A 15,672-nucleotide genomic window follows, 5' to 3' on the forward strand; every position below is an offset into this window, starting at 1 on the left:
TACAAGAAAAACTAACCCTGAAAGTGAACATTATCACATCATTGCTCACTGTCTGCCCCAGAAAGGTAATAAACCATTTTACACAATCTCCTACCAAAACACACTTTTGTCAGGAGAGCTGCCATTCTGAGCTTCACCATAATTCCTGCAATTTTGTAAAGAAAGAGCATGGAGTCCCACAGTCACACAGACACAGTCTGAATTCCACTTGGGCCTCTTACTTGCTGCATGGCCTTTCCCTGCTAAGCCTGCTACATGCCTCACAGAAAGTTATGAAAACTAAGCAAGATAGATGCAATGCTCTTAGCACATAGCTTGGCACATGGCGCGTGCTCAAGAAAGATTAGTTCCAGTCCCCACTTAGATTTTTCCAAAGTGCTATCACCTCTGTTTTCTTGGAACAATCACAGATTAGGAGTTGGTGAGTAGAACATATGGGCCAGACTGTGACTTTTGGCCAGCTCAGCTGTGGCACAGGAAGTTTTTCATCTGTCTCATACTGAGATTTTCATATCTATAAAGCAGATGCGACTTCTACTTGCCCTGCAATGTTCAGGGCTTTATTGGGACGCTCAAGAAGAAAAGATAAGGAGCAGCAGGCTGAATGCTGAGAAGGCTACTTCCAGGCGTCAGTTGTTATTGCCATTGCTAAGTGATGGCCGTACTTACTCTGTTATGTATTAAGGACAAGATAGATTATTTTGGCACTTGTCACGTACGGGGAACTGAAGCCCACATACAGTGGCCTCAGTGTCTTATCCAAGGTCTTACAGCTGGTAAAATGGACTGGAAAGTAGATGTCTAATTCTGAGGCCAAAGCCTTTTCTGGTCTCCCTCTTTCCCTCAGCCCTCCCATAGCCAACGGGGAGGCCGATCCATGCACCTGCGTTTGACAGCACCAGGCTCCCATCAGCCTGAGTCTCTCACACCACGCTCTGCCCCCCAAAGACCATTTGCAGATGAAATCACCAACCTCTGGCTTCCCACCTCAGTGTTCCAATCTGCAAAATCAGAATAAGGGATTAGAACATTGGTTCTCAAATTCTCCTTTACAGACAACAACTGGGAAATTTTAAATTATAGGTATGAGACTTGAAAACAAAGATAGGAACAAGATGGTGAGTTTTTGTGATGTTAAATTTATTTAAGTAGAGAACTTCCCTTCATTCTGAGAATGTCTTTCTACTTTTTTTGGTGTTAAAAATACCCTTGTTTTTGTAAATGATGGGAATAGCAGCTAAAATTTGGGTGGCTTTTGTGTGTGTGTGTGTGTTTGTTGATGGTTTTTTCATACTTCTTTGGAAAAAAAAATAAATTGTACCCCATAACAGTCCCCCAGACCCTCTGATTTTTTTATAATGGTCCCAAGGACTCCACAAATCTTGGGACTGCTAGGACCAATGGGCAAGAGACTCTCTAAGTTCTAGTCTACTCAAGATACTCCAGAGATCTTAGAGGGAACAACTGAAGGCCTTGAACTTTTTTATTGATCAGTCAGACATCATCGTCAGCTCTCTTGCAAAATTAGCTAAATTGAAGACAGGAACCCTAAGCTCCTATAAATAATCCTGGGGTGGCTTTGCTTGCTGTCAGAGATCTAAGATTGCATCTGTGCCCATTTAGGAAGGTTGGCAAGGCCCCAGAAATCTGATCCAGATGGGGAAGCACCAGAGCCAGGTCTGATTCTCTTTTCCCTGTCTGATATTTGGTTTTTATTGGGAAGGTGATTTCATTCATTTGTTACACAGACATAATGGCTCAACTCCCAATGAGATTAGGAAACCAGCACAGTGCCTTACAGCTCAGCACCGCAAGGGCGTCAGCTGTGCTGCTGGTCTGTCCATGGGCCCTTGCCTGTCAACAACTCTGCTTCTCCTGACCTGTTTCCCTATGAGAAGCCCACATCCACCAAGCCATAGAGCCATAAACCCCTAGGACTTGAGATCTAGAAGGCATCTCAGAGATCATTCAGTCCCAACAATACATATAAGGAAACCAAGAGGAAAAGTCTCCTGTCCATGATCAAAAATATGCATGAAGGAGCTAAGCCTGGAGTCCAAGTCATTGTAGAGAGAGGCAGCATTAATTTAGTCCTCCATCTGCCAGACCCTGTGCTAAGCCTTCACATGTATCATCTCACTTAATCTTCACAATCACACGATGAGACAGGTCCTATTTTTACCTTCACTTCACAGATGAGGCAGCTGAAACTCAGAGGATAAGTAATTTATCCAAACATTCATGGCAAAGATGGGGATGGGGTGTTTTCTGGGATTTGATCCTGTGCAGTGCAACTCCTAAGCCAGTCCTCATAGTCCTCATGCTGTCCTGCCTCAAGTTCTCTTTCCTCTAAAATCTGCAACATCTGGCTGCTTCCCATCCAATATAAAAGTATGCTCCATTTCCTGGATGCTTGTTGCTCTTTGAACTTTGTAAGAATTGTGTCCTCGAGATTGGGAATCCACCAAACTAACAACTGTCCTATTTCTTGCCTACAAAATGAAGACAAAAATTGTACCTCACAGGGTTGCTGTAAAGATTAACTCTGTTTAATATATAGAGTATAATAGGGGCTACTATTAATCATTTTTGTGTCAGGGAAGATGCTTGAGTTGTTATAGGTGCCCAACTGACTTTTGTTTTTTCAGTGAACAAGCATATGAATTAATAAATGAATAAAAGAATGTATAAAACATAGCGCCTCTTCTTAAGGTGCCAATATCCTAGTTGGAAAGGAACTTAAAATAGAGTTGAAATAATAGGCATCCCTAAGTGGTTTATATTTTTAAGTGCTTATTTTTGAGCCAAAGACTGCTAAAAGCTATTATTTCACAGACATGCTCTGAGAAGGAAGCCACTGCTTTGCTGGGGGTTGGATTCCCAGGGAAACACTTTGGACACTCTTTGCCGGGACTGTCCAAGTGATGGGTGTACAGGTCACAGAGCTAGTGTGCAGCAGCCATGTAACATTTGAGCTCAAAATCCAGTTTTCTCCATGGTTCCCCACCACTTCTGGGCCCTTCAAACACGGTTTTGGGTATACCCCTGATTTCCTGGGAAGATAGGGGAGGTGCATTGCAAAGGTAGGTGCTCCCGGCTCCAAGTTGCAGATCACCTGACGCTGCTCACTTCTTTTCCAAGCCTTTCTGAAGAACCAATCCTTCTGCTGACACAGTCCTTTCCCTCCCACTCTGTTCCTTCCAGGAGCATCACTGCCTACGTATTAAAATCCTGGGGGACTGCTACTACTGCGTTTCTGGACTTCCTGAGCCCCGCCAGGACCATGCCCACTGCTGTGTTGAAATGGGCCTCAGCATGATCAAAACCATCAGGTAATTAGTGATCTCCTCCTTATCTCCCGAGCCTTCCATGTGCATGATGAGAAAGACACACAGCTCCATTTATCCTTTGTGGAAACCCATGTATATGGTGAAAGGCAGAGCCTTTGATTTATTTCACAGAAATAGATGCCCATTGGTTCTCTCATATAAATCAATACACCTGTTAGCTTCCTTATTTTCTAACTTTATCTCACTTTTAGTTATTTGTGCTACAAGTTTCAATTATAAATGTCCTTGTGGAACTGTAGCAAGGAACAAGATGAGCATAGCCCTTGCCTTCAATGAGGTTACAGTGCGGAAGGAGAGATGAATGCATAGACGGTTTCAGTGTGGCATAATAAGCTTTGTCATAAATCAAATCCAGGTGCTTGGGGGAATAGAGAAGGAACAGTTAATTCAATTTAGGATGTTGGAGAAGGCTTTCCAGAAAGGAGATGTCTAAGCTGCTTCCTGAAAGGTGGGTGGACATCAACAGGATCCTGGAGGTACAGAGTAGAGCTTTGAAGAGAGATTGGAGATGTGCACAAATCAGGATGTGCTGTAGTGACAGCTGGTAAGACCTGGGGTGGAAAAGGTGGTGACAGATGGACTGTAGCTAGGAGCAGCCAGGGCATGCAGGACCTTCTCAGCCGTGTTATGGGGTTGCACTTTATCCTGAAGGCAATAGGAAATCATTAAAGGGCTGCCACCAGAGCTGGCTTCATGGGTATGTGGCAAGTGCTTTGGGCTTTGGTCAGCATGTCTGACAAATAGAGGCTTGATAAAGGGAGAAGGAGTTATTGGGGCTGAGGACTCTGGAACCAGACTGTGTATGGCTTTGGAGTAGAAGTTCAGTATTGTCAGAACTCTCCTCAGGGTTCCAAATTAGTTGCAGAGCCTAAGTGTCCCATCCTCACACAACCACAGCAAAGGCAGTAACGAGAGAATACACAGGCAGAATTCCTTCATATATGTAGCAATACATGTGTATAACTATATATATATATGTATAAAAAACTATGTGTGTGTATATGTGTGTCCCTGGATGGTGGCCCCAAAATATCAGACTTACTTAGTCTAGAGTAGAGCATGGGATTTTGTAAGCTTCTCCCAGGAGCTGAACGTACAGCCAGCCTTGAAAAACATTGTGTTTAGAGCAAGTTCTTCAAGGTGGGATGCAAGCAGGGAACAATCATTGCAATAGAAACGTTCTGAAAATGTAGCTTCACATCTTTGAACTTATCGTTGCAAAACCTCACTTGGACCACAGTAAAAGATAATTTCATAGACAACCCCATTTTCCCCAAAGGAAACTAACTAGGGAAAACTATATTCTCCCAGAAGTTAGCACGAAAATCCCCTGATGAAGACCATATTTTGTGAAAGAATGCTTTCATGAACAGCTGGCAACAAGGGTACAACCTCCCAAAGTGGAAGTTAAGTAACAAAGATAGTCACTCAACAGTGTTTTCACAGAGGGTGCCATAGGAGAGCTGCAGGCCCTTCTGCTGGACTCTGCACCCAGTGAGCTGGGTGTGCAATTGCTCCAGCAAATGAGCAGCAGGGGCCCGTCAGGGAGGACACAGAGAAGTGGACCATTAGGTGGGACCCAGAGGCCATGTGTCTAGGTGAGTTATAGCCAAAATTTGGAATTTCTTTCTTGTTTGGGCAAGATCATATTTTCACTCTTTCATTCAAAAGAGAAGGAATTTGAGGATCAGGAGACAAAAACACTCTAGACATTTTCCCTCTCCCTTTGTGCCATATCTAATATAATTCTAAGCATTATCTGGCCATGAGTCCCAGCCCTCCCTGGCTCTGGGCTGGCCAGCTTGGTGATGCGGGTGGGCCCAGAAGAATTCTGCCTGCGTCCAAGACTGTAAAAACTGCCACATTACTGTTCCAGTGAGGGCCAAGGAAGCTAGGAATCTTCTAAATCCTTTTAGTGCCTTTCCATCAGCAGAAATCATGTGCCATAGTGACAGCACCTTTTGAGAGGCACATGTAGACCTTTATCATATCTTAAGCAAAATATTCAATCATCACATCTTTTTGTGCCATCTGTCCTCACGGGAATGAAAATCACTGGAAAGCAATTTCACAGTTCTCATGCCCCATTTGAGAGAATTCTCTGAAAGTCTCCCATAAACCCAAAAAGAGGATTTAGGAGATAAGCAGGTGAGATGAAAATATATGGTACTTTTCTACAAAGTGTCTAATTGAAACCAAACCCTTCATCACGCTAATAACAAGTAGGTAGGTGGCTAAAGAGACTGCTAATGTCTCCGCTATTGCTTTTTCTTCTGTAGAGATTTAAAAATTGCCTCCTTTAGGGACTATGGAGAGAGGAGCCAGAGTTCCCCTTTGGTAAATGGAAAAGGTTACAGATGCTTTCTGACTATTAATTTTGACACTTGAGAGTTTTGCCCAGAAAACTAGGATGAATTGTAATAATGTTTTAACTAGTATCAAGGGAATCAATGGTACCGACACCCAAAAGATTGGAGATCTCTACAACCGATTAGGTGTGTGCACCTTATTCTGTCAATCAGTAGCTCTGTCAACAAATGTTTTTTGAGCCCTATCATGTGTCAGACACCATGCTAGAATACAGTAACAAACATGTCACCAGGGGACCTTTGTCCATGTGTGTCCTTTACGGAGATCACTTGGATTTATTGCCTACAAAATAAGGAAACCACGTCAGACAGCTCTGAAGTCTCTTTCAGTTCTGAAAATCTGTGATTTATAACCACATAAAAAAAATCAAGTTTAAATAGCAAAACTTTCTGCAGAAATTGCATAGGAGTTTGTATCTTGACCTTAAGCAAAAGATAAGTTGCAGAGATTATACTGAAATATAAATGAACACCTGTAATCAAAATGTGTTAAGATACTTAGAGCACTGTCATTTCCCTTTCTGGAGAAGACCTTATCCATCCTGACCATGTTATCCAATTTAAGGTCTCCTTTCCAGAGTTTTGGAGTTAGACAATGAGAAGTGAAATTTGGATAGGTCAAAGTGACTCAAGGGCTTTCTGGTTTGTTAGTTTATTAAGAGCTGTTTTTATTACATCAGGATAAGACAATTCAGGAGGATATTTTTTAACTGCATGAGTCAGAGTCTATTAATACCCAAACAACTCCTTGATTATAATGTAGGTGACTTGAGGTCCAGCATTAATTCTTCTAGTTAGCAAGAAATCATGGTACAGAAGAATAAACAGAAGAATTAAGCAAACCTTGATTGCAATTGGCTCAGACTTCTAGAGTTTCCAGTCTTATTGTTAACTATTGTACTTTCAGGAATGGCTAGCAGAAAATATTTGCACCTTAATGCATGTAGAAAAGAATCCCAAATACATAGTTTTATCAAAGCTTTATCAAAAAGTTAATAATCTTAACCATCTATCATTTACACAAAATGTATTCTTTTATTCAGCCTCAAAATTACTTATTCCAATTTGAAAACTCAATAGAAGCTATGAAGTCTAGAAATATACATAATATTAGATTGCATGTGTTGTGATTTTTTTAGATGTTAATAATTTTCATTTTATTTTCCTTCTTACAGAAGTAATATACATTCTTTGCAGAGAAATTAGAAAATAAGCATAAACAGGAGAAGAATCAATCATAATTACATCTCAAGAGCCATTCATTATTAGCATTTTGTTGCATATTTCTCTAAGTTTTATTTTTATAAAAATAAATTATTTGTATATGATATTATTTGTATATATTTTATTTTTTTAATTCAGAATATTATGGGGGTACAAATGTTCATCCAACAGCTGCAGAATACACATTTTTGTCAACTGCACATGAAATACTCTCCAGGATAGAGTATATGTTAGGCCATATAGCAAGTCTTAACAAATTTAAGCATATTCAAATCATATCAACTATCTTTTTTGACCACAATAGCATAAAACTAGAAATCAATAATAGGAAGAACTTCAGAAAATTAACAAACATATACATGGAAATTAAACAATAACTTCCTGGCCAACTTATGGATCAATGAAAGAATTAAAACATAAATTTAAAAATTTCTTGAGACAAACAAAATTGGAAACACACCATACCAAAACTTATGAAATACAGTAAAAATAGTTCTAAAAGGAAAGTTTGTAGTAATAAATGCCTACATCAAAAAAGAAGAATCAAATAAACAACTTAATTTTGCAACTCAAGAAACTAAAATAACAAGAACTAAGCCCAAAGTTAGTAGAAGGAAAGAAAGAATAAATATCAGAGCAGAAATAAATGAATTAAAGACTAGAAAAGAAAGAGAAAAAAATCAACAGAACAAAGAGTTAGTTTTTGGAAAAGATAAGCAAAATTGGCAAACCTATAGCTAGACTAATTAAGAGAAAAGGGAGAAGAGTCAAATAAAATCAGAAATGAATAAAAAAAAGACATTGCAACTGATACTACAGAAATATAAATCAAACAATCATAACAGACTATTATAAACTATTATGTGCTAACAAATACGATAACCTGGAATAAATAGATCAATTCCTTTGATGCATATAACCTACCAGGACTGAATTATTAAGAAATAGAAAATCTTAATAGACTAATAACAAGTAAGAAGTAATCAGTAATATAAAGTCTGCCATCAAAAAGAAGCCCAGGACTTGATGACTTCACTTCTGAAGTCTATCAAAGATTTATAGAGCACTAATACCAATTCTTCTCAAACTCTTCCAAAAAACTGAAGCGGAGAGAATACTTCCACAATCATTTTAGGAGACCAGAATCATCTAGATACCAAAGCCAAACAAATACACTACACAAAAAGAAAACTACAGGCCAATATTCCTGATGAATATAAATGCAAAAATATTCAACAAAATACTAGCTAACCAAATTCAACAGCACATTAAAAAGATCATCCACCATGATCAAGTGGGATTCATCCCAGGGATCCAAGGATGATTTGACATATGTAAATCAATAAATGTGATACGTCACATTGACAGAATGAAGGACAAAACCATATGATAATTTCAATAGATGCAGAAAAAGCATGTAACAAAATTTAAAATATCATTTCATGATAAAAAAAACTCTCAGAATATTATATATACAAGAAAGTACCTCAAAACAATAAATACCATGTATGACAAGCCCATAGCAAACATCATACTCAAAAAGAAAAGGTTCAAAGCTTCCCCTCCAAGATCTAGAGCATGACAAGGATGCATACTTCTACCACTTCTATTCAATATAGTATTGGAGGGCAAGAGAAAGAAAGAAAAGGCATCCAAACTGGAATGGAACAAGTTAAATTGTCCCATTTGCTGATGACAAGGACTTGTGTATAGAAAACCCTAAAGACTCCATCAAAACTGTTAGAATTAACAAGCAAATTCAGTAAACTTTCAGGATACAAAATCTACATGCAGAAATATATAGCATTTCTATATATTAACAGCAAACTATCTGAAAAAAATTATCAAGAAAAGAATTACATTTAAAATAAAATACTTAGGAATAAACTTAATGAAAGGAGGTAGCAGATCTACACACAGAAAACTATAAAATATTGACAAAATAAATTGATAAACATACTAATAATGGTACAGATAAATGATAAAGATACAAATAAGCTATCTCATGTTCATGGACTAGAATAATTAATATTGTTAAACTGTCTATACTAGCAATATAAGGATTCAACATAATTGTTATCAAAATACTAAAGACAATCTTCATAGAAACAGAAGAAAACACTCCTAAGATTTGTGCAGAACCATAAAAGACTCCAAATAGCCAAAGTAATCTTGAGCAAAGAGAACAAAGCTAGAGGCATTACCTGACTTTAAAATATACTGCAAAGCTATAGCAATGACCAACAGCATATTAGTGGCATAAAAAAGACAAAAATGCCAATGGGACAGAATATGGAGCCCAAAAATAAATTCATTTATTTACAGCCAACTGACTTTTGACAAAGGAGCCAAGAACACACAATGGGGGAAAGACAATCTCTTCAATAAATGGTGCTGGGAAAACTGGATGTGCATATGCAGAAGAATGAAATTAGACCCTCATCTCACATCATATACAAAACTCAACTCAAAATGGATTAAAGACTTAAATATAAAACCCCAAAGTATGAAACTACTAGAAAAAAAGATAGGAGAAAATCTCCATGATATTGTTCTTGCCAGTGACTTTTTGGATATGACCACAAAAGCATGAGTAACAAAAGCAAAAATAGAAAAGTGGAATTACATCAAACTAAAAGCTTCTGCATAACTAAGAAAACAGTGTAATGAAGAGAACCTACAGAATGAAAAAAAATACTTGCAAACTATACATCTGATGAGGGGTTAATATCCAAAATGTATAAGGAACTTAATAGCAAGACAACAAATAACCTGATTTTTAAAAAATAGGCAAAGGACCTGAATAGACATTTCTCAAAAGAAAACATATAAATGGCTAACAGGTATAATAAAAAATACCCAACATCATTAATCATCAGGGAAATGCAAATTAAAACCACAATGAAATATCACCACACACCTTCTAGAGTGGTTAATTATAAAAAAGACAAAAGATAACAAATGTTGGTGAGGATGTAGTAAAAAGGAAATCTTTGCACATTGTTGGTAGAAATATAAATTAATACAGCCACTACGGAAAACAGTGGAGGTTCCTCAGAATATCAAAATAGAACCACCACATGATCTGGTAATCTCACTATTGTGTGTATATATCTGAAGGAAAGGAAATCTATATGTTGAAGAAATATCTGCACTCTCATGTTCATTGCAGCGCTATTCACAATAGCAAAGTCTTGAAATCAACTTAAGTTTCCATCAGTGGATAAATTGATAAAGAAAATGTGGTATGTATACACAATGAAATGCTATTCAGCTGAAGAAAAAAGAAAGAAAGAAAGAAAGAAAGAAAGAAAGAAAGAAAGAAAGAAAGAAAGAAAGAAAGAAAGAAAGAAAGAAAGAAAGAAAGAAAGAAAGAGAAAGAAGAAAGAAAGAACTCTTGTCATTTGCAACAACATGAATGAACATGGGCATTATGTTAAGTGAAATAAGCCAAGCTCAGAAGGCAAATATTGTATGATCTCACTCATGTGGAAACTGAAAGAGTTGATCTTATAGAAGTTAGGAGTAGAACGCTGGTTACCAAGGAATGGGGTGGTTAGGGGATATGGAAGTGCTCAGGAGATGTTGGTCAAATGATACAACATTTCAATTAGATAGGAGAAATAAGTTCAGGGGATCTATCTATTGTACAGCATGGTGACTGTAGTTAACAATATATATTGCATTCTTTAAAAATGCTAAGAGAGCAGATGTAATGTATTCTTCCCACAAAAATATCTGTGTGAGGCAATGTGTATGTTATTAATAATTAGCTACATTTAGGCATTCCGAAATGTAAATATACTTTAAAACCTCATGCTGTACACAGCAGATATATACAATTTTATCTGTCAATGTACGAAAAATAAAATATAAAAATATTTTTAAAATACTAAGTTGGGCAAGAGTCAAGGCAATCAAAAGTACCAGCATGAGGGAAACCTTTTTCTCTGCCTTTTGTCTTTCATTGAAATATCTACATAGGAGCCTTTTTGACCAACAGCAAAAGTTGTCTTTTTTTCTCCTGGAAACAAAGGCATGAATAATGAGCAATCCCAGCTGTTAAAAATCATAAAGGCCACATGTGTGCATGTGCATGTGTATGTGTGTGTACATGGGTATGTATGTATGTGTACATAGATGTGTGTACATGTATGATATATATGTGTGTTTGTGTGTGTGCATGCATGTGTGTGTGTCAAGCATTGGAGTAGGCTGTGGTGATTACTATAATTCTAAATTTAAACCATGGGGTTAGTGTAAGACATGCTGGGGCTTTATCCCACAGGGCACAGGAAGTCACTGACTCTTAAAGAAGAGAAGTGACATGGTCAGATCTGCACGTCAGAAAGATAACCGTGGGGTTGGATAACTCTCTCTCCAAGTTGACACTGGAGGAGAGGAAGCAGAGGCTGAGGGGAAGGAAACTGGTTGGAAGATATTTTTGTACCAGTCCAGAGGGAGAGGAGAAAGGACCTGAAATAGAGCAGCAGCCGTGAAATAGAAAGGAAAGGATGATAATACTCCAAACCTGAGACCCTGAGAGTTGCCAGAGACAGACAACACATGACAGGGAAATATTTAATCAAATCAAGTATTTAACATGGTGGTCAACTTATTTTTTAATTGACAGTACTCCAAATATTTCATACAGGATTCCACTTTATTAAAGTTACAGTTCATTGCTGGATGTGATCATGGCAAATATATCCAGAAAGAGAGACTGTTACACCCTAAGGATGACTTACAGAGAACATGCTCAGGAAACAAGGAGGGGCAGGGAGGGGGGTTCTTGGCCTGCAGTGGCTGCCCTAGTCTGTTCCCTGCCTGTTCCTGTTAGTAGGTGTGTGGCCATGGGTGGGTGACTTAACTTAGAGCCTCCATGGCCCCTTCTGTAAAATGATGATAAGATCCCAACTTCAGAGTGTTCTTTTGAAAATTCAAATGTGTAACATTCATGTTATCACCACAAAAATATTTTTAACAGAATCTTGCAAATAGCACCGAGTTTGGATACTGGAAGAATTGATTCAGTTGAGATACAGAACCCTATTCCTTCACCATGGCTTCTATTCTTTTCTATTAAAATGATGATTGTAGCTTTGATTTATTGAACACTTACTATATGGCAAGTACTGAAATCAATGTTTTACACTTAGTGGCTCATTAAGTCCTCATAACAACTATTGGAGGCAAGCAGTGGTGACAGGCAAAATATTGAAGAACTAAGTATGGCTGCAGCATGGACTAATGGGAATAGCCTAGAGCAGCCCATTGGAACAGATGTCAGCAATAAACAAATAGTCCAGATATACAGGTTCATGTTAACTCATTGAAGCTCTGGAAGTAGGTTCCCACTGTACCAACGAGGAAACTGGAGCTAACAGAGGTTGTGTACGTGCCTCAACCTAGATCATGCAACTACTCAGTGGCAGCACAAGGGCCCCAGTCTGGAACCATCTAACTCCAAAGCCACTGGTCTTAATCATTATGGTAGCCAACCTCCCAACCTCAGATTTATGCCATTGCTTCTGATGCCTGAAATCTGCCATCAATACCCAAAGTATCAATGCATAACTTAGGAGATCCCACCTACATCCTTAAAACATTAGCAGAAGTGATGCTGAGGGAGTAAATCATCAGTAAACATCCAAGAATAACAAGATAATAAACCCTAATCAAAAGAGCCTCATAGTAAAATCATTTCACCAAAAATACCTGAATTTAGAAACATGATATTAGCTAAAAATGAATAGCAGAAAAAAAGGTCGAATATATAATTTTTCCAGTGAATCATTTAATGCCATCTCATGCATGTCTGTTCATAAAATTAAATTAATTAAAGTAGGCTTATATAATAGTTTCTATTACATAGATTGAAAAGTGGCTCCAGGTGGCTTCTCTTCACATACCCTGTGTCTATTTTGGGGAGTCTGTGATAGCTAGGAAGATGTCAGAGTTGACATTGGGCTCTGTTATATGTAATAGCTTTATTAATGAGCTATAAAAAGTATCTTTGATGAATCTTAATGAAAATTGTGGAGCCTCATCTTTTCAGGACAATTGCTAAAAAGTCATAGGAATGACACCAGAATGCCAAGTAGGAACTGGTTTGTCCCCAACAGTTAATTAGAGCAAAGGTCTTAATCCTTGTGACACAGTTGCCCTGACAAGCAATATGGCAGGACAAAGAATGAAAAACAGTAATTATCTTTCTTTCACTCACTTGAGGCAAGAATGCCCCCAAGCCTGCCTGTCAGCCTCCCTTCCTTTTACTTTCTCTCTGTTTCTTGTGCTTTCTTTTTTCTCTTTCTTTCCCTCTGTCTGTTCCTTCCTTCCCCCTCCATCCTTCTTCCTCCGTCTTCCCTTCTCTCTCTCTTTTACACTGTCTCTCTTTATTTCTCTTTATTTCCCCCTAAAGCTCCTTTTCTCACCCTGTTCCAAAATATCACCATTCATAAGTCTGCACTCCTCTTAAAAATGTACCAGTTAGAGTGATTTCACTACATGAATAAGGATCTTTTTTTGCAAAATTGTTTGTAATGCTGAAAATTGAATATATCTAGTAATAGTTGATAAAGCTAATACTTATTGAATGTTCAATCAATGTGCCACTTACTTACCAGGAACACTCATACACTGCTGGTGGGACTACAAACTATTATAGTGCAACTTCTATGGAAAGCAGTACAGAGATACTTCAAAGAGCTAAAAGTAGAACTACCATTTGATCCAGCAATCCCACTACTGAGTATTTATCCCAAGAAAAAAAGACATTCTATAAAAAGACACCTGTGCTCAAATGTTTATAGTAGCACAATTTACAATTGCAAAGATGTGGAAACAAGTGTCCAAGTACCCATCAATACATGAGTGGATTAATTAAATGTGGCATATGTACACCATGGAGTATTACTCAGCCTTAGAAAACAGTGAACTATACTGGATGGAACTGGAGACCATTCTTCTAAGTGAACTATCACAAGAATGAAAGAGCAAATACCACATGTACTTGCCATTAAATTGGAACTAACTAATCAATACCTACATGCACATATGGAAGTAACATTCGTGGAAAATCAAGTAGGTGGGAGGGGGGAGGAAGGGATGGGTAAAATCACACCTAACAGGTACAATGCACACTATCTGGGGGATGGGCATGATACAAATGAAATTTATGTAACCTAATCATTTGTACCCCTGTAATATTCTGAAATTTAAAAAAAGTTACCAAAAGATCCAGCAATTCTACTCCTAGGTACATATACCAAAGAGAATTGAAAACACATGCCCACCAAAAAACCTGCACATGAATTTTCATAGCAGCACTATAGTCAAAAAGTAGAAACATTGCAAATGTCCATCAATAGATAAATGGATAAACAAAAATGTAGCACTCTGTGCAATGGAATTCAGCCACAAAAAGGAATGAAGAACTGATATTGTTATAAGATAAATGAACATTTAGCTAAATGAAAAACATTTCATTTAGCTTGAAAACATTTAGCTAAATGAAAAAAGCTAGACACAAAAGATGACATACTGTACGATTCTGTTTCCATGAAATGTCCAATATAGGCAAATCCATAGAAATAGAAAGCAGATTTGTAACTGCCAAGGGCTGGGAGGAGGAAGTGATGTGGAGTGCCTGCTCATGGGTACAGGGTTTCTTTTTGGGGTGCTGAAAATGTTCTGGAGTTAGTAGTAATGGGGGCACAACTCTGTGAATACACTAAGAACCACTTAACTGTATGCCTTAAAAGGGGGATTTGTATGTTATATGAATTACATCTCAATTAAGCTGTTATTTAAAAAATTCAGTATCAAATAGATATACTCAAAATAAAGTGATTATTCAAATAAAAATAAATACATAAAATTAAAAATATAGTATAATTTTTAAAAATAGGTTTTACCACCTTATTTAATAAATCACACTACTATGGACTGAATTTTGTCCCCCCAAAATTCATATGTTGAAGCCCTAACCACAAATGTGAGGGTACCTGGAGATCAGGCCCTTGGAAGCTAATTAGGATTAGATGAGGTCATGAGGATGATGCTTCATGATGGGATCAGTGCTCTGATAAAAAGACACATCAGAGAGCTTGCTGGTGCTCTCTCTCTCTCTCCCTCTCCACCATACAAGGACACAGTGAGAACACAGCCACCTGCGTGCCAGGAAGAGGACTATCACCAGACCTGGCCATCCTGGCACCCTGATCCCATACTTTCAGCCTCCAGAACTGTGAGCAATAAATTTCTCTTTTTCATGCCACTCAGTCTATCATATTTTGTTATGGCAGCCTGAGCTGACTAAGACACACACAAAATGAGAGAATCATAGAAAATTTTATCCACAAGTATTAACCAATGTATCTTAAAAATTCTGATAACTCCATAAAACATTCCAGTTGTATTTAAAAGAAACTATGTCTCCAACCCAGAATGTTTGGGGTTTTGAATGGAGGGAGGGTAGCACAGCAGCAGGCCGTCCTACATGGCCAGATGTGGCCCGAGGGGGGGTGCTGAGTGGTCCCAGCTGCGGGGTTATGTGACTGGCAGGTAGGACAGAGGGCACCTTGGAAATGGGAAATACACTAAACACTAAGGGGAATTATGAAGGGAAGGGGAGGCAATAGCAGGGAATAAAAGAAGCTCCAATGAGTGCACCTCCCCTCACCCCACACACCCCCTTGCCAGAGCCTCTCGCAGCCCTGAGTTAGTGC

At 38.2% G+C, this 15,672-nt stretch overlaps 1 protein-coding gene across 3 annotated transcripts in view; it reads left to right on the plus strand.

Moving 5' to 3' along the window:
- ADCY8 (adenylate cyclase 8) overlaps window positions 1-15,672 on the plus strand; it is a 235,585-nt gene that overhangs the window by 102,725 nt on the left and 117,188 nt on the right. For all 3 annotated transcript variants that reach the window (XM_020289021.2, XM_020289023.2, XM_020289022.2), the window contains exon 5: window positions 3,205-3,332. In XM_020289021.2, the coding sequence (XP_020144610.1) occupies window positions 3,205-3,332 (128 nt within the window). The remainder of the gene's footprint in view (window positions 1-3,204; window positions 3,333-15,672) is intronic.

Source organism: Microcebus murinus, chromosome 7 (genome assembly GCF_040939455.1).
Source record: "Microcebus murinus isolate Inina chromosome 7, M.murinus_Inina_mat1.0, whole genome shotgun sequence".
Classification (NCBI taxonomy): domain Eukaryota; kingdom Metazoa; phylum Chordata; class Mammalia; order Primates; family Cheirogaleidae; genus Microcebus; species Microcebus murinus.